Consider the following 27349-nt stretch of genomic DNA (forward strand, 5'->3'; position numbering starts at 1 on the left):
CCATATACCTCCTGCCTCTTGGACTCACACAGCCTTCCCTGCTATAAAATTCTGCATCAAGAGTGGCACTACATTTGTTACAGTCAGTTAACCTGTTACTGTTGTCATTGGTCAGTCACTAAGTGGTGTCTGACTCTTTGTGACTCCATGGACTGCAGCATACCAGGCTCCTCTATCCTCCACTATCCCTTGGAGTTTGCTCATAATCGTGTCCGTTGGGTCAGTGATGCTATCTAACCGTCTCATCCTCTCCTGCCTGCTTCCCCTTTGCTTTCAGTCCTTCCCAGCTCAAGGTCTTTTGCAATGAAATGGCTCTTTGCATCAGATGGCCAAAGTCTTGGAGTTTCAGCTTTAGTCCTGTGAATATTCAGGGTTGATTTCCTTTAGGATTCATTGGTTTGCTCTCCTTGCAGTCCAGAGGACTCTCAAGATTCTCCAGCAGCACATTTCAAAAGCATCAGTTCTAACAAACAAACAAACAAACAAAAAAGCATCAGTTCTTTGGCACTCAGCCTTCTTTATGATCCAGCTCTTTCATCCGTACATACAACTGGAAAAACCATAGCTTTAGCTATGCGGACTTTGGTCAGCAGAGTGATATCCCTGCTTTTTAATATGCTGTCTAGATTTGTCATAACTTTGCTTCCAAGTTAACCTACATTGACACATCATTATCACCCAAAGCCTGTAGTTTACATTAGAGTTCTCTCTTGGTATTGTATATTCAGTGGGTTTGGACATATCTATAAAGTTATGTGTCTACCATCAGAGTATCATACAGAATAGTTTCACTACCCTAAAAAATCATCATTAGTATGCCTATTCACTCCTCCTTCCTCCCTAACCCCTGGCAACCACTAATCTTTTTAGTTTCCTTAGTTTCGCCCTTTCCAGAATATCAAAGAGTAGGAATTGTATGTAGTGTGCAGGCCTTTCCACGTTGGCTTCTTTTACTTAGTAATATACTTTTTAAGTTTCCTCGCTGTCTTTTCATGGCTTGATACCGTTTTTTTTTTTAAGTGTTGCCGAATAACATTCTTTTGTATGAATGTACTACAGTTGATTTATTCATTCACCTACTGAAGGACACTTTTGTTCTTTTTGAGTTTGGCAATAATGACTAAAACTGCTGTTGATATCTGTATGCAGATGTTTGTGTGGACATAATTTTTCAACTAGTTTGGCTAAATACCAAGGAGCGTGATCCTGGGTTGTATGGTGAGAATATGCTTAATTTTGTAAGAAACTGTCAAATTGTCTTCCAACATAGCTGTATCATTTTGCATTCTGGCCAACAACGAAAGCAAGTTCTTGTTGCTCTTTATCCCTGTCAGCATTTGGTGTCGTCAGTGTTAAAGGATTTTAGCCATCCTAATAGTTGTGTAGTGGTATCTCGTTGTTTTAATTTGCAATTCCCTTTGGAAGGAATGATGCTAAAGCTGAAGCTCCAGTACTTTGGACACCTCATGCAAAGAGTTGACTCATTGGAAAAGACTCTGATGCTGGGAGAGATTGGGGGCCGGAGGAGAAGGGGACGACCCAGGATGAGATGGCTGGATGGCATCACGGACTCGATGGACGTGAGTCTGAGTGAATTCTGGGAGATGGTGATGGACAGGGAGGCCTGGCATGCTGTGATTCATGGGGTCGCAAAGAGTCAGACACGACTGAGCGACTGAACTGAACTGATGACATATGATGTTAAACATCTTTTTGTAAGCTTATTTTCCACCTGTAATCTTCTTTAGTCAGGATGTACTTATCAGGTCTCTTGCCCATTTTTTAATTCTTCATCAGTTCAGTTCAGTCGTTCAGTTGTGTCTGACTCTTTGCGACCCCATGGACTATAGCACGCCAGGCCTACCTGTCCATCACCAACTCCTGGAGCTTACTCTAACTCATATCCATCGAGTCGGTGATGCCATCCAACCATGTCATCCTCTGTCGTTGCCTTTTCCTCCCACCTTCAGTCTTACCCAGCATCAGTGTCTTTTCAAATGAGTCAGTTCTTTGTATCACGTGGCCAAAGTATTGGAGTTTCAGCTTCACCAACAGTCCTACAAATGAATATTCAGGACTGATTTCCTTTAGGATGGACTGATTGGATCTCTTTGCAGTCCAAGGGACTCTCAAGAGTCTTCTCCAACACCACAGCTCAAAAGCATCAATTCTTAATATATTTTGAGTAAGATACCTTTATTAGATATGTCTTTTGAAAATATTTTCTCTTGGTCTGTGACTTGTCTTTTCATTTCCTTGGCAGTATCTTTTGCAGTGCACGGTGTGGCTTCTTTTTGTTTAACAGTTCTTTTATTAATATATTGCTTGCTTCTCACATTTGAGTATAAGCAGCAAGAAGAACCAGGTGGCACATTCAGCACTCTAGGTAGAAGTCTCCTTGTTAGATCAATCACTTCCTTAGGTGCATTTTCTGCTTTTCGTATAATTCTGTGGGACACTAAAATTGCCACCATTACATAACAGCCCCCTTCTCGAGTTCCAGGAACACTTACTTTGCTTTCTTGCAGGTCCTCACCCACAGCCTTATCAAGGACCATGGGGCTTCTATTAACACATTCTTCAGTGGGATGGATGCTGTAGGCTTTCTCTAACACTTTTTTCAGACCCCCCTCTGCCTGATTCCAAAGCCATTCTCACATTTAAGGTTTTGGTGTGACAGCATTCCACTTGCAGATACCAAAATTGGTATCTGTGGTTGCCCTAAAATAAGGAGTTGCTGTACTGAGATTTCTGTAAGACACATCACGTGGTTGACTGAATTACAGCACAGTTTGAATTTGCAATCCTAAAGGAACGGTTGGACCTTGATCATCATGGTGGGTGCATAAACGCATACTCTGAGGAAGCTGGGTACCTCGGATCTCTGATTCTGCTGAGTCTCTTTTGCCAGTAGAAGCAGCCTTTCTACGCCTTCCCAGGAGGTCAGTCTCCCCTGGCCGGAAGAGCCTGGCAGCGGCCTCCCCTGAGTTGCTCACAGTGGATCGCTGATCTTCCTCTTTTCTTATTCCAACCATCTTCCGTTTCTTCTAGACCTGCAAGCAGACGAGTCCAAACAGACCCCAGAGGCTGGGGTAAAAAGTTTAAACCACAAAGATGTGTGTGATTTTTTTCAGTTTGTAGAAACTGGAGAGTTGTGTGTGGGAATAGATTCTAAGAATGTGGAATCAGGTTAAAGGAATATACAGTCGGAAAGAAGAAGTGATGCTCCTTGTTCCTTTGAAACATTATGCATACTGTTTCCGCACTTGTAGTTTGATTAGTTAATGGCCTCTCTCAGTAGACCAAGCTGTTCAGTTGCTAGGACCATTTATTTTTGTAACAGCATGAGAAGCAGCAAACATTACATGCCAGGTATTGTTCTAAGAACCTAACACACATTAGTTCATTTGATCCCCACAGCTATCCTTTAAGTAGGTACTAATATAAAGCTCATTTTTTAAATGTGGAAACAAGGTTACTGTATTGAGGGTCCTCAAGACTGCCCTTTGGTTTGATGGTTTGCTGGCAGAACTCCCAGAACTCAGAAAAGCTATTAAATTCACAGTTGCAGTTTATTACAGTGAAAGGGTACAGATTAAAAACAGCAAACAGAAAAACCACATAGGGCTGAGTCCAGGAGAGACTAGGTACTAGCTTCCACTTGTCCTCGCTGAACAGTCATACAGAAAGTGTCTTGTTCTTCTATCGACAGTATGTGACAAGTGCAAGGTGTTAGCAAGCAAGGAAGCTCCCCTGAACCTTAATGTCCAGAGTGTTTTTTGAGTGTCAGTCACACAGACACTGGGGGCTTCTGTGGTGGCTCAGTGGTAAAGAATCTGCCTGCCAATGCAGGAGATGAGGGTTTGATCTCTGTGTTGGGAGGATCCCCCCGAGAGGAAAATGGCAAGCCACTCCAGTATTCTTATTTAGAGAATACCGTGGACAGATGAGCCAGGCAGACTATCGTCCAGGGGGTTGCAAAAGAGTCAGACGTGATTTAGCGGCTAAATAGAAACAACAACACATAGGCATGACTAACTCAGTGACCAGCCCCCGCAGAGATCAATCTGATACAGCATGCCACAGGATCCAGGGAATAAAAACATGCATTCACCATGCAACCACCATGTGGTTACTATAAACTGCATGGCATGGCCCAAGGCCTCAGGTCTATGAGGATACTGTTATCAGGCGTGGTATTCCAAAGGCTTATAGGCATCTCTCAGAAGCCAGTCAAGGGTAAGTTCTTTCTTAAGAATGCACAGGTTTTGGACATCCCAAGCCTGCCGACTTAACTGCACACCTGAGGTTAAGTACCTTGCCCTAGGTATTATATGGCAGAGTTAAAATTTAAGTACAGGCATTCTGGCTCCAGTGGCATATGACCATATGTTCTACTGCCTTTTGGCATAGCTTCTGTCAAATACAGAATCTGGTATGTTTGAGGCATTGGATAAATTTTTATTAAGTGAATGTGGAGAAGGGAATGGCAAGCCATTCCAGTGTTCTTGCCTGGAGAATCCCACAGACAGAGGAGCCTGGTGGGCTGCAGTGCATGGGGTCGCAAAGAGTCGCAACTGAGTGACTGACACACGTTAAGTGAGTGAATGAAAGAATGACAGGGAACTGTAGGCTGGGCCTGCTGACTCAGCAGAGGTTATTAGTTTTCAGGCTTTTTCATGAAATACCACGTGTCTCTATCCACTCCACAGCTCTCCAGAATCTATGTAAGTTATTAGACATTCACTGAAGATCAGCTTAAGTTTCTTTTTGGCTGTCTTCAGGTGTGTAAATATTGCTCAGTTGACTTGAATAGTAGGATTAGAAATCTAATTATTTCTAATGTATTAAGAAAGTATATGACTGTTTGAAATTTCAATAATTAGAGCTGTTTTTCTGGTTTACAGTGTTATGCGTTCCTTAATAGTTGTTGCAATTATAGCTAAAGCTAAATACTTGTGATATTTAGGTTATTTTTCTATTTGTGTGTATTTGCTAATTTCTGTTGGAATAAATAACAAGATTTGGCTGAAATGTAACAAAATAATCCCTCCTCAAGTAATATTTAATAAATTTGTTATATTATTTCCTACCCACAGGGTATATATATCATTCTCCATGGAATGAGTACTACCATAACATGTAACACATTTAGGGAAATAGAATAAGTCATGCCAGTTACCATTTATTTTTACATTTAAAAAATCTTTTCACTTTTATCTGTTGAAATCTTATTAAGGTATAATTGAAGTTCAATAAATTGTACATATTTAAAGTATATAATTTGATGTTGTTTTAGCATATGTCCTTGAAATTCTCATCACAATCAAGATAAGGAATATTTTCATCATCTCCAAATGTTTTCTCCTGTCATTTTCTGTTGGTCATTTGTATGTCTTTTCTCAAGAGATAGCTGTTTAAATCTTTTGCCTGCTTTTAAGTTTGATTATCTTATTATTGACTTGTAAAAATTTTTTTCTTCTGTCATCTAAGTATTTCCTCCAGTCTGTGGCTTCTTTTCATTTTCTTAATGTTATTTTTTCGAAGAGCAAACATGTTTAATTTTAATGAGGCACAGCTTATCAATTTTTTCCTTTTATAACTTGTGGGGTTTTTGCTTGTTTTCAGACTGAGAAAACTTTGCCTACTCTAAGATTCCAAAGATTTTCTCCTGTATTTTCTTCTAAATTTTTATAACTTTAGGTATTATATTCTTGTCTATGATCTATGATCCTATGTTGAATAAGTTTTTATATATGATGTGAGGTAAGAGTTGATTTTTATCTTTTTCCAAACAGATAATTCAATTGAATCAATGTCATCTTGATTTCTCCCCATAGCCATGTATGTCGACTGAAGCGTCGTGTGTAGGGCAGGCAGGTTACCCATGTGTCCAAAGTTCAGTTTGTAATAAACTTATGAACAAATTTAATCAGAGATTACATTTTATGTGTCTTATCTACACTAACTTCTCTCAGTTTATTTAATGATAAAAGTGGGTATTCACAAAGTAGGTCTTCCCAGCTGGCTCAGTGGTAAGAGTCTGCCTGCCAGTGCTAGAGATGCCAGAGACGTGGGTTCGATTCCTGGATCTGGAAGGTCCTCTGGAGGAGGAAATGGCAAACCACTCCAGTCTTCTTGCCTGAAAATTTCCATGGACAAGGAAGCCTGGTGGGTTACAGTCCATGGGGTCAGAAAAGAGCTGGACATGACTGAGCACATGAGGATGATTCATAAGTTAATGAGCAAAGCCTGTCAAATACTGCATTTTATGTACCATGTACATATTTAAGTTTCTTAATTCACTTAGTAGTAAAGTGGGCCTTTTTGCTTTGTTAATGGTCTGAGGGGGAAAGAATTCAGTTTTTCAACATTTTTGATGTTGCACTCATTACTCATCGCTTTTGCAGTCATAACTCTTCTTTAGCCTGATAATTTGCCTTTTCTCGGGGAAGACACTCTTCTGGCTTATCAAACTTGGGGTTAGATTATGTTCCCCTCTTTTGACACTGGATATGATTTGATAAATAACTGCCCATGTGATATTCATAATAGTTATAAAGCATTAAAATTCAGTGGTGAATTAAGATGTGGATAGGGTAGGTAACGTGGTATTTGATTTGTTTCGTTCATTAATCTATTATTCAGTGAACTTTGGGAATCACTGATAATCTGTCTGTCCTACATATAAGGCAGATTGCTGAGAAGAGCTCGAGGGTTTTATTCTAACCTGTGGTGGTTTGCACTTGGTTCTCCACTCCTGAAACTGACCTTTCTTATTTTTTAGTGAGAAATGCTTGGAAAGTAGAAGTAACACCATCCTCATTTCTCCCTACATTTTAGTCCATGCTTTTTCTACTCTCTTCTGTTTACCTGGCATTGCATTTCAAGTGGTTGGAATGGAAAGTCAGTTTTGAAAATGTCAGAATTTATATACTGTTTATGTGGTCTGAAATCTTGTGGTTCTTCCCTTTCCCATTTATGAGCTAGTTTGCCTGTGTCTGTCACATGTGTATAATCTGTGTAAATAAACCAGCTGGGATTGTTTACATATTGACTTTAAGGTGCAAATTACAGTGATATTTAAGGGAGAATGCCTTTTTTTCTATTGTTGCCATCCTCATTGAGATATTTCCCATTTGATCAGTCTTGTACTTTTCTTGGTCTGACTTTTAAAAGCTCGTATATCCTTTACATTTTCCATGTAGATGTTTATGCAGCCCTGATGTTTACTGGTCTACTTAGCAATTCAGAATATTCTGAAATCCTAAAATTAATTTGACACTTAGAAAAAGAAAGTTCTGTCTATGCTTCAAACCTATGCCACATATTTGAACCTAGCTTTACCGAATCCCTAAACTATTGTATTAGGCACTGACCCAACTGATAATGGAGTGATACTGTTTTTCCTTACGGCTATTATTTTTAGTGTGCATTGCTTCCATTTCAATGAAGATCTGAATATATATATATATATATATATATATATGTAATGTAAACTGTATGTTTCTGTGTGTCTTGTTCCAACTGTTTATTAGTTCTTTCTGAATAAGACCTTGACTATATATCATCTAAATCCTACCATATACTATAATAGTATCAATATTTTTTATTTAAGTAATTTATCTAGATTAGCTCATAGCTTTCATTTTAAAGAATGTCATTTAGTGTTAGTTGTTTAATAAAATTGTGTATACAGTTTCAAAAATAAAGTAAGGACTTACTTATGTAATTTTTGGCAACACTGCCCAGCTTGTGGAATCTTGGTTCACCAACCAGGATTGAACCATGCCCTTGGCAGTGAAAGCATGGAATCCTAACCCTTGAACCACCAGGAGTTTCCAGAGACTTTTTTTTGCATTAATTCTCTTTCTTCTCTTTATTGCTTGGGAATATTGTTTGCGTTGGTAGGCTTTGATCATTTTATAAACAAGCCCTGTTCCAGTCAATATTTATGAGCCCATAATATATGAGATGTCAGTATGAGTAAGATAGCTCCTATCTTCTGAGGCAATATGGCCTGTATACAACTTGACCATAATATAAAATTGTTGTTTAGTGACTTAAGTTGTGTCCAACTCTTTTCCGACCCCATGGACTATAGCCCACCAAGCCCCTTCTGTCCATGGGATTTCCCAGGCAAGAATACTAGAGTGGGTTGCCATTTCCTTCTCCAGGGGATCTTCCTGACCCAGGAATCAAACCTGTGTCTCCTGCTTTGGCAGGTGGATTCTTTACCACTGAGTCACGTGGAAAGCCCCTAATATAAAATACAAAGAGCTAAAATACCTGATGTACTTAAGGAGCACATTCTTTGAGGAGAGTATTTCCATAATAGTAATTAGTGAATGAGAAATGTTTCAGAGTGGAAATGTTTTGTCTTAAGTTTTAAACTTCATTTTTTAAAATTAAGCGATAAATTTTCTTATGAAAACATGGAAAAAATCTTTAGCAAAATTGAGTTACGCATTTAATTACAATTACTATAAAAATAAGAAAATACTTTTCTTTAGAGCGTCTTAGACTGTAATCATAAAATGTATTTTTCTCAGAGGTCAACTACTTTTTGTTTTTCTCTGAATGTTGACCCTATAGGAAATTGCAGCACAATTTTCAGAGCTTTGATCACTTATGCCTGTTTTAGGTAATTTGGCCTTGAAGTGTGATGCATATATTCACCTGCAGAATTACAGAGCCGTTGGTTACCTTACTTATTAAGATGTATTACTGCCTGAGACTTGTTTTCAATTTCTGCAAAACATTTGAGGAAGGTTGTTTTTTCCTATACATTCCATAATTACAAAACTTTTGCTTTTGGTTTATTGTTGGCAAGTGAATATATTTAGCATTTTCCAATTTCTATTTTCTACTCATTTTTTAAAAACATATGAATATTAGCTAGATCTAAAATTTTAAATATATAAATGAAGGACCAAGTACTTCATAAAATTAAAAAAAAATTAAAACTATACTGCAGAGGTCCTGAAAGAGTGAATTTCCATGTAAATTGAAAATATAAATAAAATTTTGGCATAAGTGTCTGAATTCTACTCTTTTCATATTTGTTGTTTACTGATTTATTGTTTGAAACCATTTTTTAAATTTACATGTTCCATATTCAACAAAATATCTTGTCAGATGGAGAATTTCTATGCTCCTCAGAGTTTACACTTCTTTTCTTGCTTTTTCTTCTGAATGGTTCTTATTCAGAACTGACAGTTTTGCTGGCTCATTGATTAAATCACAGTAGGAGTCTTCAGTTTAAGAAGTCTAATCCAAAATGTTGATGTGAAAGAAATCATTTTAAAAAGGGAAGAGAAGTTAGGTTTGGAGTTTTTCAGGATTTTACCCAAGCCTAGCGTCTATTGTTTAGTATATGACCATTATTAAAATAGTGGGTAAAATTGTGAAAAAGCCCACTTCCATACCCTTCCAGTTTTATGATTTTGTGTTTTGAATCTTGATTTAAAATTCTCTTAAATAATATTGTTGGACTTAGTAGTTTTTAAAGGGTCAGCCTTAGAAGCTTGCAGCTTACTTTGGGATCCTTGTAATATGTATGTGTATGTGTGTATGTTAAAACAGGCTTGCGTGAACAAATACTAAAATACTTGAATATTTTCATTAACAGCAAAACCAAACCCATTAGCCACATGAAGAGCAATGGCACGAGTTTACAGAAGCACTGCCAACTTATGAATTGTTGGATTTCTTGTGGTTACCTGGGGCTTAAATAGTGCCTGAGGTCTTACATTAAAATTTGTGGATAATATTTCAAATGAACACAATGCAGGCTTATTTAAAATCAAGGATAGGCCTTTAAATATATACTTAGGCTAAGCATTGGTGCTAATTCTTTGTTAGTCCAGGCAGCTTTATAATTTTCTTGCTGCTAATTTGTGTACCAATAAAGGATGGTTGAATCAACATCTGTTTTTCAGTGAAAGGAAGTTTAACTCTCAAGCAGAAAAAGCAGTATTTTCAGCATTTGTCATTTAAACAAATAGAAATGAGTTTAACAAAATGTTATTTTCAGTCAAAGCACCAGATAAAATGCTTTATTCTTGTTTTATTCTCATTCTAACATCAAGTCCTCCCTCCAGTGGCTGCTGTTACATTTTCCTCTTTTACCTTATTTAAAAAAAAACGGCAAGGAAAATTAGGATTATTTTTTTCTCAGAATTAAAGCCTATTTTTGTGTCATGTTGAAAGACATGCAGATGATCCCTTTGTGGAAAATAGTGTTTTGTGGCTAGATTAGCCTGTCTTTTGATAGTCAAGGGGACAGACAGAAATTTCATTCTGAAATGAAATCTTCCATTTAGTTCAGTTGCTCAGTCATGTCTGACTCCCTGTGACCCCATGGACTGCAGAATGCCAGGCCTCCCTGTCCATCACCAACTCCCGGAGTTTACTCAAACTCATGTCCATCATGTCGGTGCTGGCATCTAACCATCTCATCCTCTGTCGTCCCCTTCTCCCACCTTCAATCTTTCCCAGCATCAGGGTCTTTCCAATGAGTCAACTCTTCTTATCAGATAGCCAAAGTATTAGAGTTTCAGCTTCAGCGTCAGTCCTTCCAATGAACACCCAGGACTGATCTCCTTTAGGATGGACTGGTTGGATCTCCTTGCAGTCCAAGGGACTCTCAAGAGTCTTCTCCCACACTCAGTTCAAAAGCATCAATTCTTCAGCGCTCAGCTTTCTTTATAGTCCAGCTCTCACATCCACACATGACTACTGGAAAAAGCAGAGCCTTGACTAGATGGATATCTTAGTCCTCACTTTTATTTTCAAGTTGCTTATAACTGCCCTTGTGCCAGCATTTAAAAAATTTAATTGCTTGTATATCTTCAAAGGCAGATTTTACTTATTGTACTTACTAGTGTCAAATACCAAGGAAAAGACCAAAACCATAGTAATAGTTTATGTGCATAGTTGTATTCTCAAATACTTTATTATAAAGTTTTGGGATATTATTTTTAATACAGGTTTTAAACATTTACAGTTTTATCTTTTTATATAGCTGGTGCAAATGCTTTTGAGAAAATCAATTTTTATTCAAAATATTAGTTCCATTTCAAAACAGGCAAGGAATCAATTGGGTTTTAGTATTATGATTTTTTTTTGATATATACCTTTTCTGAGATTTACTCAATACTTGATTATTATCCTTTCCCTTATAACTGCTTCTTAGGTTTACTCACCAAGTAGAACCCCCAAACTTCTGACTAACTAGATTGGACTGGACTGCTAACTTTATGTTTAAAAGAAATACCCCCAAAGAATAACTTATTGAAGGCAGTACTAGTAAAATTAGTTATTACTTTTCTTTCAGTGTTTCCTTTATCATTTACTTAAAAATACAATGTTGATAAATAAAAACACACAGGCCCAAGTTGTATATAGTCTTTGTAGTGTAAAGTCTGCATACACTACCAACAGTTTACATCGACTCATGTGTTTCCCCCCATTTCATGCTCCTGCCGCCTTCCCAGTGGTAATCCATATTCTGAATTTTGTGCTTTTCTCTTAATTTTTCTTAAGTTTTATCACCTAAATTGTGACACCTATAAATTGTTTTAGTTAAGCTTGTTTTTGAACTCTATATACATGGTATTATAAGTTTTCTGATTTTTGGTTGTTTAGTCAGTACTATTTTAGAGAAGACTCTTGTGAGTGCCTTGGACTGCAAGGAGATCAAACCAGTCGATCTTAAAGGAAATCAACCTTGAATATTCATTGGAAGGATTGTTGCTAAAGCTGAAGCTCCAATACTTTGACCAGCTGATGTGAAAAGCCAGCTATCATTGAAAGAGACCCTGATGCTGAGAAAGATTGACGGCAAGAGAAGAGGGCAGCAGAGGGTAAGATGGTTAGATATTAAAAGCATCACTGACTCAATGGACATGAATTTGAGCGAATTCTGAGAGATAGTGGAGGACAGAAAAGCCTGGCATGCTACAGTCCATGGGGTCACAAACAGTTGGACACGACTTACTGACAACAACAATAATTTTTGGAACATTTGCCTTGTTTTTCAGTGTGGTTGTGGCTCATTCACTTTCACTGCTTCATACTGTTCATTCTGTTAATATACTGCAGTGTATCTGCCTTGCTTTAATTGGAGAACAGTCTTTTCCAGTTGGGGTAACCAGTTTCTAAGACGGCCCCCAGTGATCCTTGGTTCTTGATATTTACACCTTTGTGTAGACCTTTCCTATATTGAATAGAATTGTCCTCTGTGCCAGTAAACTATTGAGGAAGTGATGGTGAGGATTTTGCAACTTTCTCCTTGATTTCCTGGTTCTCTCTCTGTGAAGAAAACCAGAAATCATGGCTTGGTGATATTTAAGCAGTTCTGGGAAGAAGTTCATGTGAGGAGATATTGAGGCGTCTAGCATCAACACAGTACCAGTAATTTATCTATGTGTGTGAGTTACCTCTAGCCTCAGTCAGACCTTCAGATGGTTATAGACTTGACAATTTATCTCAACTGCAACCTCAGGAATCTGAGCCAGAACCTCCCAAATGAGCTGCTTCCGAATTTCTGACCTGTAAAAATCATGGGAGATTATAAATGTTTGTTGTTTTTGGCAGCTGCATTTTGAGATAATTTGTCTTGCATCTACAGATAATGAATAAACTAGCTTTTTTGATGATATGAACATTTCTTGAACATTTTTACAGTTGTCTTCTGTTACACCTGTACAAGACCAAGTAGTGGGACAAGATGTGTGGTTACTGAGCTGAAGATGATCAGAATGTTTAACCTGGGTATCTTATGCCAATTTTTTAAAAAGTGGTTATATTAAGATATATTTTGGTCAGCCCTCTGAATAAAAGTCTCCATTATACCTAATTCTTTTTGTAACTTTGGGCATCCCAGGGCTGGGAAGGTCCCCTGGAGGAGGGCATGGCAACCCACTCTAGTATCTTGTTTGGAGAATCCCAATGGACAGAGGAGCCTGGTGGGCTACAGTCCATGGGGTCACAAAGAGTTGGGCATGACTGAACAACTAAGCACAGCACTTCGTGTGTGCTTGTCACTTCATAAGTTTGTCACACACTTCCTAAGCGTGTCACATTGTCACTTCGTAATATTTTCTAGTTTAGTGAGTGTAAAATAATATCTTTCTTATAAATATCTATTACTAAATGTGTTTCTTGGGACTTCCCTGGCAGTTCATTGGTTAAGACTCCACTCATCATCTGCAGGGAGTACGGGTTTGATCCCTAGTTGGGGAACTAAGATCCCATGTGCTGCTCAGTGCAGCCAAAATGAAATAAATTAATAAAAAACAAACTCAGTCTTCGTTTAAAAAAAATTGTATTTCCTGTCCCAGGATCAAAACAGTAGTCTCCCATATTTTCCCCTAAAAAGTTTAAAGTTTTGTTTTTTGCATGTATACCCTTAATCCATTCAAAATTGATATCTATCTTTGAAATGGATATCTAATTTCATTTTTTGCAACGTAGCTGACCAGTTCCAATTACTGAAAGGCTCGTCCTTTGCCCAGTGATATGTCAGAGACATCTGTGTCGCACAGTTTGCTACGTGGCTCTGCTTTGGAGTTTTATTCTGTCGGTCAGCTTGTCTCTTCTAGTACTAACGATACATTGTCTTAATTACTGTGATACCTGGTAAGGCGAGTCTTCCTGTCATCTTCTCTGATACCTTCACAGTATTGAGCCCTTCTTACATGAATATGGTATGTTTCTTCATGTATTTCAGTCTTCTTTATTCTCTGTTAGTAAGATTTTATCATTTTCTGCACATCGTTTTAACATATTTTTTGCTCTTCAAAATGTCTTTTAAAAAGCAACCATACTTTATAAGTGATTGTTGCTGGTATCTATAAATATAGTTTACATCAAAATATAAATTGTTTTAGTCTTCTTGCCAAAATCTCTTTTTATCCCTAATAATATAGAGATTCTTCATATTTTTTTTATTTTTGCAGATCCTTTTTCTTCATTTTGTTTGTTGTTATCTAAAAGATAATCATATTATCTGCAAGTAATGGTAACTTTGTTTTCCTATTTTTAATCCTTATATATTTTAATTTATTTCTTTTATGTTTCCTTGAAGTGAAGTCGCTCTGTGGTGTCTGACTCTTTGCAACCCTATGGACTGTAGCCTACCGGGCTCCTCTGTCCATGGGATTTTCCAGGCAATAGTCCTGGAGTGGGTTGCCATTTCCTTCTCCAGGGGATCTTCCCAACCCAGGGATGGAAGCCGGGTGTCCCGCATTGTAGACAGACGCTTTACCCTCTGAGCCACCAGGGAAGGCCTATGACTAGAAGTGACAAAAGCAAACTGGTGATGTTGGACATTCTTGGTAACTGACTTTAAAGAAAATGTTTTTTAGTAATTTACCATGGACAGTAATTTTACTGTAACTTTTTTGAACCTCTCTTTCATGTTAAGAGCATTCCTTTTTATTTCTGGTTTGCTGTGACTTCCAAAAATGAGTATTGAATTCTATCAAATACTTTTCTGCAGATTTTAAAGTTATTATGATTTTTCTTCCTCTGTGTTAATTTAGTGAGTGACATTTGTAGATACTGTAATGTTTTGTAATGTACATGTTGAGTTTGTTCTCAATAGGAGGGGTCCTTCAGGGAAGTTAGCTATTATGTTGGAAGGAAATTCTAGTTGTAAAATTCTTGACTCTCATGATCATAGGAAGGGTCTCTACCACTTTGTGTTTATGTAGACAATAGTAGTGAAAGCCGTCTGGCATACTGTGTTTAAAAATAGGTCTAATAATATAAATGGCTTAACATTGCACACTGTCCTTGTGCTGACAACTTTAGAGCCACAGATTTAAATTCCTGTAATTAATAGTCTGGCTAAGTGATGGTTGTTTTTGAGGAAAAAATATTTTGTAGAAGCCAGGAGGGTTCTTATTTGTTTTTGGAATAAGAGATTTTTGCTATCTCAACTCCTTTGTTAATTTAGTCAAGTTATGAATTGTTTTTATTGTTTTCTGAATAAAGTTAAGTAACCACTGTAACTAATATGGTAGTTTGAAAAGGTGGTTTGAAGTTTCACGTTTCTAATTCTCTTTATTTAAGATCAGATATTTGTAGTATCTCAGGAATAGAGAGCCTTCCCAAATCTTTCTGAGTTCATCATTTGTTGGTCCCAGGATGCAGTCATTTTTGAAATATGGTACAGACATGAAATTCTAGAAAGTAATATCACTTCATAAAGAACTGGGAAAGTCTAGAAGCTGAGAAAAAAATTGTTCATTCTGAAGGCACCTAGTGATAACATTCGTAGCTGTTAACGCATTTAGGTAAAGTCAAGTTTCACAGATATTTTCCCCTTAAATAAACAATAAAGAGTGCACTGTCAATAGAGACTGGATATGAGTGGTACTTAAATGCCTATTTGCAGTACAATTGTGGTCTCCCCCAAAGCTTAACTTTGCCATTAACCTTTGTGGCTGGTGTTATTAGTATATCTTGCCAGGCTTAACACTAAATTGCTTGATTATATACTTGTTTTTCCTTCATTTTTTTTTTTTTAACTATAGCAGGTGTTACTTTTCTGACTTTGAAGTAAGTTAGTATTGTGTGTGAGATCAGTTGCAAAAATAATCAAAATAATAACAATCAAAATAAACCAATTATTACCAAAATTCAGTCCCTATTAGAAATTGGGTAAAATCTAAATACTGTTAGGTGGTATGTGGCCAAAGAATGAACTGAATCATGGCCAAAGTGAACCAGTGCTTCCCACCAGGTTCTCACTGGAAGATGCATGTAAGGGATAGGGACAGGCCAGGGAGGCAAGTAATGATTGACAGAGAATCCCAGTGCACAGAACTAGAGCTGGGCTAGAGTGCTGCGATTTACAAAACTCTATATGTAAATATTTACATTTACACCTAGGAAATAATATTTGCCCCTGGTGTCTAGATAGAGCAGGCCTACATGGTTGCCAGCCTGACTATGGTGGAAGGGATGAGAGGGACATTTGAAGAGAGAAGTTCTTTAAGTGAGTCTGCCTGAAGTCCACTTAACAGTTGTTTTTTTCCCATGGAAGGAAAAAGGAAGCATGAGTGAGATGGTCAGGGCTCATCCCTTTTGAGACTGTGCCTTGACTTTTGGCGTTGTAGCTGTAAAGAAGAGATAGGGGAGAGAGATCCATTTAATACTGTTCCAATGCCAGCGTCATCTCTTTCAGACCATAGGAATCATCACCTCAAAAAGAAACTGGGTACCCACTAGAACCCAGTTCTCTCCCCAATCCCAACTCCCTCAACCTATTTATTAATCTGAGGGAGGGTCACCTTAGTGTCTACCACATGCATATTATATTTAAAATTTAGATTGAACCTTGAGTTCACAAAGTTAAGCAGAGATGCTAGTAAGAGTATTTATGGAATGAGAAAATTTGATTTAAGCTTTGCAAATATGTTCTTACAGTTATTTCATGGTATTGGTTACTTTTAAATCTTATGAAGATAGCTTCTGCTTGGTCAGTTTGGTCTGGAGTTATGGACATTTGTAATATTATATTTTAGTGTTTATGTTTATCATAAAATTAAAGTCTCTTAAGTAGCTAATGACAATTTAATTTGACCCCCATAAATGATCCTATATTTTTGACATACTCTGTTTTTCTCAAATTTTGAGCGTATGTCCTTTTTGAGAATTCTTCTGCCCTCTGATGTACCTTTGCTATTTCTGTACCATATTATGAAAACTCCATAAAAGGCTATTTAAATTATTTTTTTTCTTTTGTGGAGCTTCAAAATTGAGAATTATCTAAAAGGATTGTTTTAGGTGTTTTTAATTTCTCAGATTGAGCTTTAGTGTAGTCTTGTAAATATTCTAAGGTTTTTCACCAGCCTTGTTGAGTTTCTGTCTCTTTGCTAGCCAGAAAACAATGTAAACGCTAACCAAACAACTAGCAATTTGGGAACCTGTTAAAAGACACAGTAGTAAAATATTAGTTTCTTCTAAAATCTTTCTTTTTGATATCCCATACCTTTTGACTCTTTTAGATGCTTGATTTACCAAAATATTGTGAGGAATGATGGGGAGTAGGTTTTTTTTTTAATAGTTATGTAACAAACTTGATGAGTAGTTTGTTTCAGTTTGTTTGCAGTTTAGGGATTTATTTTAAAATGTATTAAATTTTTTACTGACATGCAGTTGATTTACAATGTCTTGTTAGTTTCAGGTGTATAATGAAGTGATTCAGTTTTATATATATATGTGTATTCAGCTGCTTTTCCATGAAAGGTTATTATAAGATATTGAATATATTTTTCTGTAAATCCTTGTTGCTTATTTATTTTACGTATAGTAGTTTGCATTTGTTAATCCTCTACTCCTAATTTATCCCTCTTTTGCCTTACTTTCCCCTTTGGTAACTGTAAATTTGTTTTCTATGTCTGTGAGTCTGTTTCTGTTTTATATGTAGGTCCATTTGTTTTACTTTTTGGATTCCACATATAAGTGATGCCATGTAATATTTGCCTCTATCTAACTTGCTTCAGTAAGTATAATACTCTATAGGACCATCCCTGCTGCTGCAGATGGCAATAGTTCATTCTTTTAAATGGCTCAGGAATATTCCATTGTGATGAGGAGTAATTTTTATCAATATTAATTCTGAATAGCAAACCAAATAGAATGAGACAATTTTAGTGGACAGCTTTTATATATGTAATTAATTTCATCCAACTAGCCCAAGCTCTAAATTGTAATACTCTCTGAGCATATAAATGAGTGCACAGGAGTGAAAACTTTCTGTCGGATGAAGAAACCGGAATCGTTTTCCTGGTGGAAGCTGAGTAGTTTGACTCTACCCGTCAGTTGTAGCTAATAAGTTGAACCTATTAAAAAACTGGATGTGAAGAGACTTGGTGACTCTGTGAGTAACATGTGCATTTAAGAGATAGTTAAAATAGTGCTCTTTGGACATGACTTTGATCTGAATGAAGATAGAACTCACATGCTTGAACTTTTTTAGACATACATTTTAGTAAGATTGGACAAGAATATAAACAAATTAATTTAAATTCCATTATGATTATTTTCAGCATAGCCTTGGAAAGCCAAGTCAACTCAAGAAGTATTTATTGGGGGGCTTTATTGTTTATTCTAAGAATTCACCCGAATGTTGCACATTGAAAGTTTCTTATTCCGGTAGGCTAAACTGATAAGGATAGCTTTTTTGGAGTTTGAGCACATAGTAATTGGAATCAAATTATTTCTGATGTTATATGAATTACTAATATTTGTAAAGGAATTTGTAGTTTATAAAATGTGTTTGTCTATATTTTTTCATAGAAGCTTCATAATCATCCTGTGAAGGGAAAGCGAAAGTGTTAGTCAGTCAGTCGTATCCAACTCTTTGTGACCCCATGGACTGTAGCCCACCAGGTTCCTCTGTCCATGGGATTTCCCAGGCAAGCATACTGGAGTGGGTTGCCATTCCCTTCTCCTGGGGTTCTTCCTGACCCAGGAACTGAACCCATGTCTCCTGCATTGCAGACAGATTCTTTACCATCTGAGCCACAGAGGGAAACGCCCAGTAAAAGGACGTACTCTTATTTTCTTTGTTAGTCCCATTACTTAAGTTAGAGAAGCTGTGACTTTCTCAAGGTCTCTCAGCCACTAGGTGGTGGAATTGAGGTTAAAAAGCCTGAATTTCTCATCCCAAACCTACATCACATTGCTTTAGGAACTAAGGAGTTACTTTAGATGTGCTTGGATTAGAACAATGTATTCCTACTCTGAGCTAAACTTTGACCCACATACAGATTACATTCTCTGCAGAAGCCACCATTCTCTGTGCACCAGGAGCCCGTATTACCCCGGGCCTTGTCTTCCATGTCTGCTTCTGCCTCATGCCCTTATTCTTTAGCTTCTTCCCCAGGGCCCATGTGTCTGTACACGCTCACCACACACAGTCCTACTCATATGTGCTCACTCTACAAAATGTACATTTTTCACACTATTGCCTCAGAACTATGAACTGTCCAGGATTGTTATGAACTAACCTTTGCTGATGAGCAACTTCTCAGTAACATGCATACTTTAACTATAATTTGGATAGATGTTTTCAGTTCAGTTCAGTTCAGTTCAGTCGCTCAGTCGTGTCCGACTCTTTGCGACCCCAAGAATCGCAGCACACCAGGCCTCCCTGTCCATCACCAAGTCCCGGAGTTCACCCAGACTCACGCCCATCGAGTCAGTGATGCCATCCAGCCATCTCATCCTCTGTCGGCCCCTTCTCCTCCTGCCGCCAATCCCCCCTAGCATCGGAGTCTTTTCCAATGAGTCAACTCTTTGCATGAGGTGGCCAAAGTACTGGAGTTTCAGCTTTAGCATCATTCCTTCCAAAGAAATCCCAGGGCTGATCTCCTTCAGAATGGACTGGTTGGATCTCCTTGCAGTCCAAGGGACTCTCAAGAGTCTTCGCCAACACCACAGTTCAAAAGCATCAATTCTTCGGCACTCAGCCTTCTTCACAGTCCAACTCTCACATCCATACATGACTACTGGAAAAACCACAGCCTTGGCTAGACGGACCTTAGTCGGCAAAGTAATGTCTCTGTTTTTGAATATGCTATCTAGGTTGGTCATAACTTTCCTTCCAAGGAGTAAGCGTCTTTTAATTTCATGGCTGCAGTCACCATCTGCAGTGATTTTGGAGCCCCCCCAAAATGAAGTCTGACACTGTTTCCGCTGTTTCCCCGTCTATTTCCCATGAAGTGATGGGACCAGATGCCATGATCTTCGTTTTCTGAATGTTGAGCTTTAAGCCAACTTTTTCACTTTCCTCTTTTACTTTCATCAAGAGGCTTTTGAGTTCCTCTGCACTTTCTGCCATAAGGGTGGTATCATCTGCATATGTGAGGTTATTGATAGTTCTCCCGGCAATCTTGATTCCAGCTTATGTTTCTTCCAGTCCAGCGTTTCTCATGATGTACTCTGCATATAAGTTAAATAAGCAGAGTTCACCTGGACTCACACCCATCGAGTCAGTGATGCTATCCAGCCATCTCATCCTCTGTTGTCCCCTTCTCCACCTGCCCCCAATATACAGCCTTGATGTACTCCTTTTCCTATTTGGAACCAGTCTGTTTAGTTCCGCATAAATCTCTGGTACTGATAAGTTACTATGTTTTGATTACAAGTAGGCTCTCTTTGGACTTCCCTTGTGACTCAGACAGTAAAGAATCCACCTGCAATGGGTTCAGTCCCTGGGTTGGGAAGATCCTCTGGAGGAGGGCATGGCAACCCTTTCCAGTATTCTTGCCTGGAGAACTCCCATGACAGAGGAGCCTGGCGGGTTACAGTCCATGGGGTCATAAAGAGTTGGACAAGACTGAGCTACTAAGCACACACACACAGGCTGTCTTGAACTGAATTTCAAGAGCCTGACTTAGCATATATTCTTTGGAACCAAACCAGCTCCAGGGATCCCAGGGACTTAACCCGATTTTACTTGTCCTGTGATATATTTTGCACTTTCATCATTACATTGAGAATGAGGTGGAAAGGCCTTCTGTTGCAAACTAATCTCTTTCTAGGTCATATTTAATACCCGACTAAAAACAAACAAATATAGGAAACTAAGCCTTCTGTGTGTCTTTGTGTACTTTTTTTAAGTGTTCGTGCCATATTTTGAGCAAACAAGGCAAATAAATATTCTACCGTTTCATGTTTTGAAATGCTGACTGGATCAAGATTACACATGACAAGTTATTTATAGTTTTATTTATACATAGTGGATTCTCTGTTGGAATCATAGAAGGGAAGAAGATATGATAATTGCTTTGTGTAATTCACAGAATAAAACTGCAAACTGAGATGTTTTGAATCTAGTTTATACTGTAACCATTTCTAGGAAACTGTATTTAAACAGCAGTGGTTATCATGAAGTATACAACATGTCAACTGTGTCCCAATTCACATCAGTAAAAACCTTCTACCACTTTATTCCCTATAACCTAACCTCCATCAGATAATACTAAATAAACTACGTTGAGTGCACGTGTTAATATATATATATATATATCAGATGTATCAAACAGCTTGCTGACTGTATTTGCAATAGTGTTTATCTGTGGTCATGCAGGTTATAACTCTGAATTTTTATTAGGAAAAATAAATTAAGAATTTATAATGTTCCTGATTTAGTTTCACCAGCTGTGCCACTGCCAAGGAAAATAACTTGAGAAGGTAAAAATCTAACAGTGAATAAGAAAGCAGTAGGCAATTTGCTTCATACTTATCTGCTTCGTATCTGCTGTTTTAAGGTTTATGGTCAAAGAGAGTAATTAGTAGTCTCCGAACTTAAATATTGTCACTTCAGTAAATTGCAGTGTGTATCTTCGGATTGTCTTGTATAAAAGAAGCAAATGATTTTTAATTGATATTTGATCTTGGAAGTCTTGAAAACAGTTCTTTAAAACGTGAAATATATTTTTGCCCCTCTATCTCTTACTCATTTATTTGGGAATTTGACAAATATCCACTGGGCTCCAAATACATCCAACCTTGTTTTAGGAACAGATGAGATTACCTGTCCTCATGGAGATTAAAGTCTGAAGGGGGAGCTTGTTATTAAACACTGAAGACCAGTTACAGCTTCCTTTTTTTTTTCAAGTTTTACTGAGATATAATTAACATCACATTATGTGCATTTAAGGCATAGAATGTGATGATTTGATTTCTGTATCTTTTTCAAAATGATACCACAATAAGGTTAGTTAATACATTTCTCACCTCACATAGTTACCTATTTTTTTAAAGACCTACCCTCTTAGCAACTTTCAAGTATACAACACAGTGTTGATAACTGTAGTCAACATGCTGTACATGAGATCCCCATAATTTTAAAATGTGAATACAGAGTGAAGTAAGCCAGAAAGAAAAACACCAATACAGTATACTAACACATATATATGGAATTTAGGAAGATGGCAATGACGACCCTGTATGCAAGACAGGAAAAAAGACACAGATGTGTATACCAGACTTTTGGACTCAGAGGGAGAGGGAGAGGGTGGGATGATTTGGGAGAATGGGAATTCTAACATGTATACTGTCATGTAAGAATTGAATCGCCAGTCCATGTCTGACGTAGGGTGCAGCTTGCTTGGGGCTGGTGCATGGGGATGACCCAGAGAGATGTTGTGGGGAGGGAGGTGGGAGGGGGGTTCATGTTTGGGAACGCATGTAAGAATTAAAGATTTTAAAATTTAAAAAAAAAATAAAAAATTAAAATAAAAAAAATAAAAAAAAAATAAAAAAAAATGTGAATTTTGAAAATGAGTCTGACATCAAAAATATTTTATACTTTCTCTTTCAGTGAAACAGTTACAATGAAATAATCATATAAGTTGTTCTGCTTAGACAGTTTGAGGCCAGTGAAAACCAAAAGTTCATATTTACGAGAATACTGAATTGACAGAGGGGATAGAGTGAAAAAGTGCGAGAAGTCTCCTGTGAATAGTTAATTTGGTCTTGGAATTGTTAGCAAGAAGCACTGTATGGAAGGTCTCATTGTGAACATTTCTATTTTTTCTGCTACAGGATGGTAGATAGTAAGGAGTTGCTGGGGAAACTTGTACCCAAACTTGTGGGACTTGACAGATGAAACTAATTCCCAAACGTAGCCCTATAGCCCTTACAAATATTGCTTTTTCTTACGTGTTGTAATGATCAGTCTGAGTCTTGTATATTTTATTTGTGGCAGTGTGGCAGTTTGATCTGGTCACTAGAGTAGAAGCCCCACCCAGGCCGTCCGTGTTTTACTCTCCATTGCACCCTAGTGCCTTGCACATGGCTCATCATATAGATAAAACTGGTTCTTGAAGGAGTCTAGGCATATTTCATCTGTGTATAATTTACAGAGTTTTAAGTTACCCATTCACAGAAGAAAAATAGCAACTACTTCCATGCTAAGTGAAAGTGGTTTTCCAGTCAAAGACAGTCTCATATTCTAGTTATTCCTAGGTTAGGAAACTTCGCATTCCTGAGAAGCGATAAAATACCACTAGTAATAGCAACAGTCAGCTATATACACCTTCCATAATATTAATTCTCAACCACTACAATATAACCTACATTTTACAAATGAGAAATCTGAAGATTTTTGAATATTAAGTGGCTTGTCCCTAAGCCATAGAGCTGTTATTAAATGGGGAAGCTAAGATACATTTATAGTATTTTAAAAAAAACAAACTAAGGTATGTTGAACCCTTAAATTACCCATCAGGCACCATACTAAGTGTTTTACATTAAAACTCATTGTAACAACACAAGGGAGGCGTGGTTATCATTTCCATTAAAGGAGACATGGAGAAGTTAGATAGTTTGCCAAGAGCACGTGGCTAGCTCCTGGCAGAGCCAGAGAGAACTTCCCCTTGTTTCCCCACGCACAGTCAGAGCGGAGCTAAGGGCAGTGTTGATTTATGACCCTGGGAACATTCTTAGTTTAAAACTATTATTTTAAGCATTATTATTATTAAGTATTTTCTTTTCTACTCTGTTAATTATACAAATGCCTGAGTTTTTAAAGATAATCGTACAGTATACCTCTTGAGTAGAAACTGATGTTTACTTTTTAGGTATTAAGTAAATTAATCAGAGGAATATTCTCTTACCTCAGCTTTTATGTAATCTCATTAACAGTTATGGATTGACTATATTAATTTAGTTTAATTTTTTCCCTTTGTATGTGTTGCATTTTTTTTTTTCTGTTAAATTTTAGGAATAGTGTTTTTTTTCCCCTTGTTTGTTGGCACCCTGGGAGAAACGATAGTTCAAATGTTTTCCCTTTGGCCAAAGTAGAGCAGAATTATATTTTAATAAATTTTAACTTTATATTATGATTGTTTATTGGGGTACCATTTATAGACTGACTTTCAGACATTGAATTTGACATAGTTTTTTTTTTTTTTTAGGGCCATTTTTTTCCTCCTTAAATTTGTATTTTGAATTATATACTAACGGGTAGTATATGTATGTTTCTCCTTCTGCCCGTCTGCATGTCCCAGAAAGAAAATATTCTGACCTGGTACATGACATATGTTTACAGTTTATTTTAAAAGAAATTTCAGGTTTTGAAACTACCTGGAAGTATTTTTTTTTTAATTAGATATTGGGGAACTATACCTAAATAGTCAGTTTAGCTAAATTCAATTCAGCAGCATTAAGCATATGTGTATTTAAGATATTGTGTTTGGTGATATGAGAGATATCAAGATGACAAAAAGTTGATACCTTTATCCTGGGGCTTGTAATCTGTTAGCTGACCTAGACAAATACATAAATAACGGTAATGCAAGGCAGGCTATGATAAGTACTGTGGTACAGGCATCAACAAAGCGCAGTGGGAAATCAGGATAGAGAGATTAATCCCAACTGGGAGGATCTAGGACCTTCTCATGGAGTAGGTAGGACCGAGTAGAGCTTAATTTATTGCTTTCATTCATTCTAGACTGTCTTCTGAAGATTGATGTCTATTTCCTTGAGCTCTTTAATTTTGTTGCCAATTTGGATAAGCATGGCACAAATCCAGCAGGGAGGTCCAGATGAAAAAGAAAAGACAACAGCACTCAAAGGTACATACTTAATTTGCTTTTTCAGGATATTTTCATTGTGCCTAATGAAGGTGCAGGAATATTTAGGTGACCTTACATTCATTTCCATTCTAAAATAAGAATATCTGTAATCTATAATTATTTATGTCCATCACAGTGACCACCTCAATGTCTGAGATATAGTATGTACTAGGTAAATAAATCATAAAGTCATGTGATTTTACAGCTGTAACAATTCTTAATGCTCTTCTTATTCAAGGTCATGTATTTAATGGTAAAACTAATACCAGAGATCTCTTGAATCAAGCCTAGTGCCCTTACCGTATTTTTGTTGTTCAAAATGTCATACTGGGTTAGAGTAATGATCTGTCTAATCCTATATTCTGTCTTTGTGGCATTGCACTAAGAATATTTTATGAGAAGCTCTCTGTAAGAAGGAATCTGCTTTAGACTTTCTTTGGGAATTTGGGTGCCATTTGTTAGATTAAGAAAAGTGTGAGGAAGGCAGGTTTTAGACATATTAAATAGTAAACTGAGATGCCACTTCAATATTAGGCTGGAGAAGGTTGAGTGTGGAGTTTGGGAAAGTATTTGGACTGGAGATTAAAGCTTTGGGAATTATTGGCATAGAGGTAATATTTAAAGTTATGGTCCTAATTGAGATCATCAGAGATTGCAAACAGAAAGAGAAAAAGTCTGAAGACTGAAGTGTGGGTCATCTCAATCTTAGGGTCAGGAAAATGAGGGAGAACTAGCAATAGACACTTAAAATGATTTCTGATAAGATAGGCTGCAGGCTAGGAGTGAGAGAAAGATCCTGAACACCTACTGAAGAAAATGGGTTTAATTAATTTAATCATATTATTAATCAGGCTTTGCTGGTGGCTCAGACAGTAAAGAATCTGCCTGCAATGTGGGAGACCTGGGTTCGATTCCTGGGTTGGGAAGATCCGCTGGAGGAGGGCATGACAACCAACTCCAGTATTCTTCCCTGGAGAATCGCCATGGACAGAGGAGCCTGGTGGGCTACAGTCCATGGGGTTGCAAAGAGTTGGACACGACTGAGTGGCTAAGTACACCCATAAACCAGGCTAGATGAGGACTGAGAGTTTACTTTTATATTTAGCAGTGTGGAGGTTATTGATGGTCTTCACAAAGAGCTGTTTCAGTGAGTTGAAGGAAATGAAAGTCATATTGGAAAACTTCAGTTAGAGAATAGGAAGAAAGCAATTCGCAGAGTCAGACACAACATAGCAACTGACCACACAAGCACGAACTGTTTTAAGAAAAAGGAGAGATATGCTTTAGATGGGAACAAATATTTGCAATTCATATATCTGGAGAAGGAAATGGCAGCCCACTCCAGTGCTCTTGCCTGGAGAATCCTATGGACGGAGGAGCCTGGTAGGCCATGGGGTTGCAAAGAGTTGGACGTGACTGAGCGACTTCACTTCACTCACTCCATACTTTTATCACTGGAGAAGGAAATGGCAACCCACTCCAGTATTCTTGCCTGGAGAACCCCATGGACAGAGGAGCCTGGCTGGCCATGGTCCATAGGGTCGCAGAGAGTTGGACACGGCTGAAGTGACTAAGCCCAGCACATATCTGACAAAGGACTTTTATCCAGTGTATATCAAGGTCATCAATAATCAATAATGGGCTTCCTAGGTGGCGCAGTGGTAAAGGAGACACAGGAGATGAGGGTTCGATCCTTGGGTCGGGAAGATCCCTTGGAGAAGGAAATGGCAACCCACTCCAGTGTTCTTGCCTAGAGAATCCCATGGACAGAGGATTCTGATGGGCTACAGTCCATGGGGGTGCAGAAGAGTCAGGCATGACTTAGTGACTAAACAGTAGACAACTCAATGGAAGGTTTCACTGCATGCTTGTATGCTGCTGAGATAGACCAGCACACTCAGAATAATAGTTAATTTACAAAAGAGGATAAGGAATGAGGGAATGTGTGTGTTTTCATCCAAATAGATTTGCTGGGTTTCCACTTGGAAAGCTTTTATCTACCTTCAACCTTACCTGATAATGTGAAAATCTGATCTCTCAAGTTGTGGTTCCAATTTCAACTTCCACAAGCAGTATATAAAAAATCAGATTGGTTTTCTGGATTTTAGAGGTTGTATAGTGATGTTAAAAGCATATGGGTAGTCTAAATATAGTAATAAGATTATAAATATAGAACTTTCTGAATTCAAACTGAGGTTTTCCCACTTACCATGAAATAAATTGCTTATCTTTTCTGAATCATTTTCTTCACTGTTACAATAGGAATATAAATGCCTAGCACACGAGCTTGTAATGATTAAGGAAGTAGTCAAAACTGAAAATATTAGAAGATAAAATGGCAAATGTTAAAATAAAGTGAATCTTAGAGCAAATTGACAGAATAAATAAAATTTATCCTTCAAAGAGTCCTATTTATCAGTTTTTTTCTTTTATGAACTATGGTTTTGGTATTAGGTCTAAGTACTCTTTTCTTAGCCCTGCTTTATGAAGATCTTTTTTTATGTTTCCTCCAAGAGTTTTATAGTTTTAGATTTTACATTTAAACTAATGATGTGTTTTGAGTTAATTTTTATTTAAGAGATGAGCCTTAGGTCAAGGTTTGTATTTTTTGTGTATTGATGTCCAATTGCACCAGCACCATTTGTGGGAAAAAAAAAATCTTTGCACTATTGAATTACTTCTTCATCTTTTGCGGTTCTCTTATTTTGTTTCATGTATCTGTGTCTGTCTCTTCTCTAATACAT

The 27349-nt window shown here is 37.4% G+C and overlaps 1 protein-coding gene across 2 annotated transcripts in view; it reads left to right on the forward strand.

The window, feature by feature from the left end:
- FAM172A (family with sequence similarity 172 member A) overlaps positions 1–27349 on the forward strand; it is a 409085-nt gene that overhangs the window by 14189 nt on the left and 367547 nt on the right. The window contains exon 2 of one of the 2 annotated variants that reach the window (XM_018050039.1): positions 24482–24605. The exons of the other annotated variant lie outside the window; for it this stretch is intronic. Within the exon in view, the coding sequence (XP_017905528.1) occupies positions 24500–24605 (106 nt within the window). The 5' untranslated portion in view covers positions 24482–24499. The remainder of the gene's footprint in view (positions 1–24481; positions 24606–27349) is intronic. 2 annotated transcript variants of the gene reach the window in all.

The sequence above is a fragment of the Capra hircus genome, chromosome 7 (genome assembly GCF_001704415.2).
Source record: "Capra hircus breed San Clemente chromosome 7, ASM170441v1, whole genome shotgun sequence".
Taxonomy (NCBI): Eukaryota; Metazoa; Chordata; class Mammalia; order Artiodactyla; family Bovidae; genus Capra; species Capra hircus.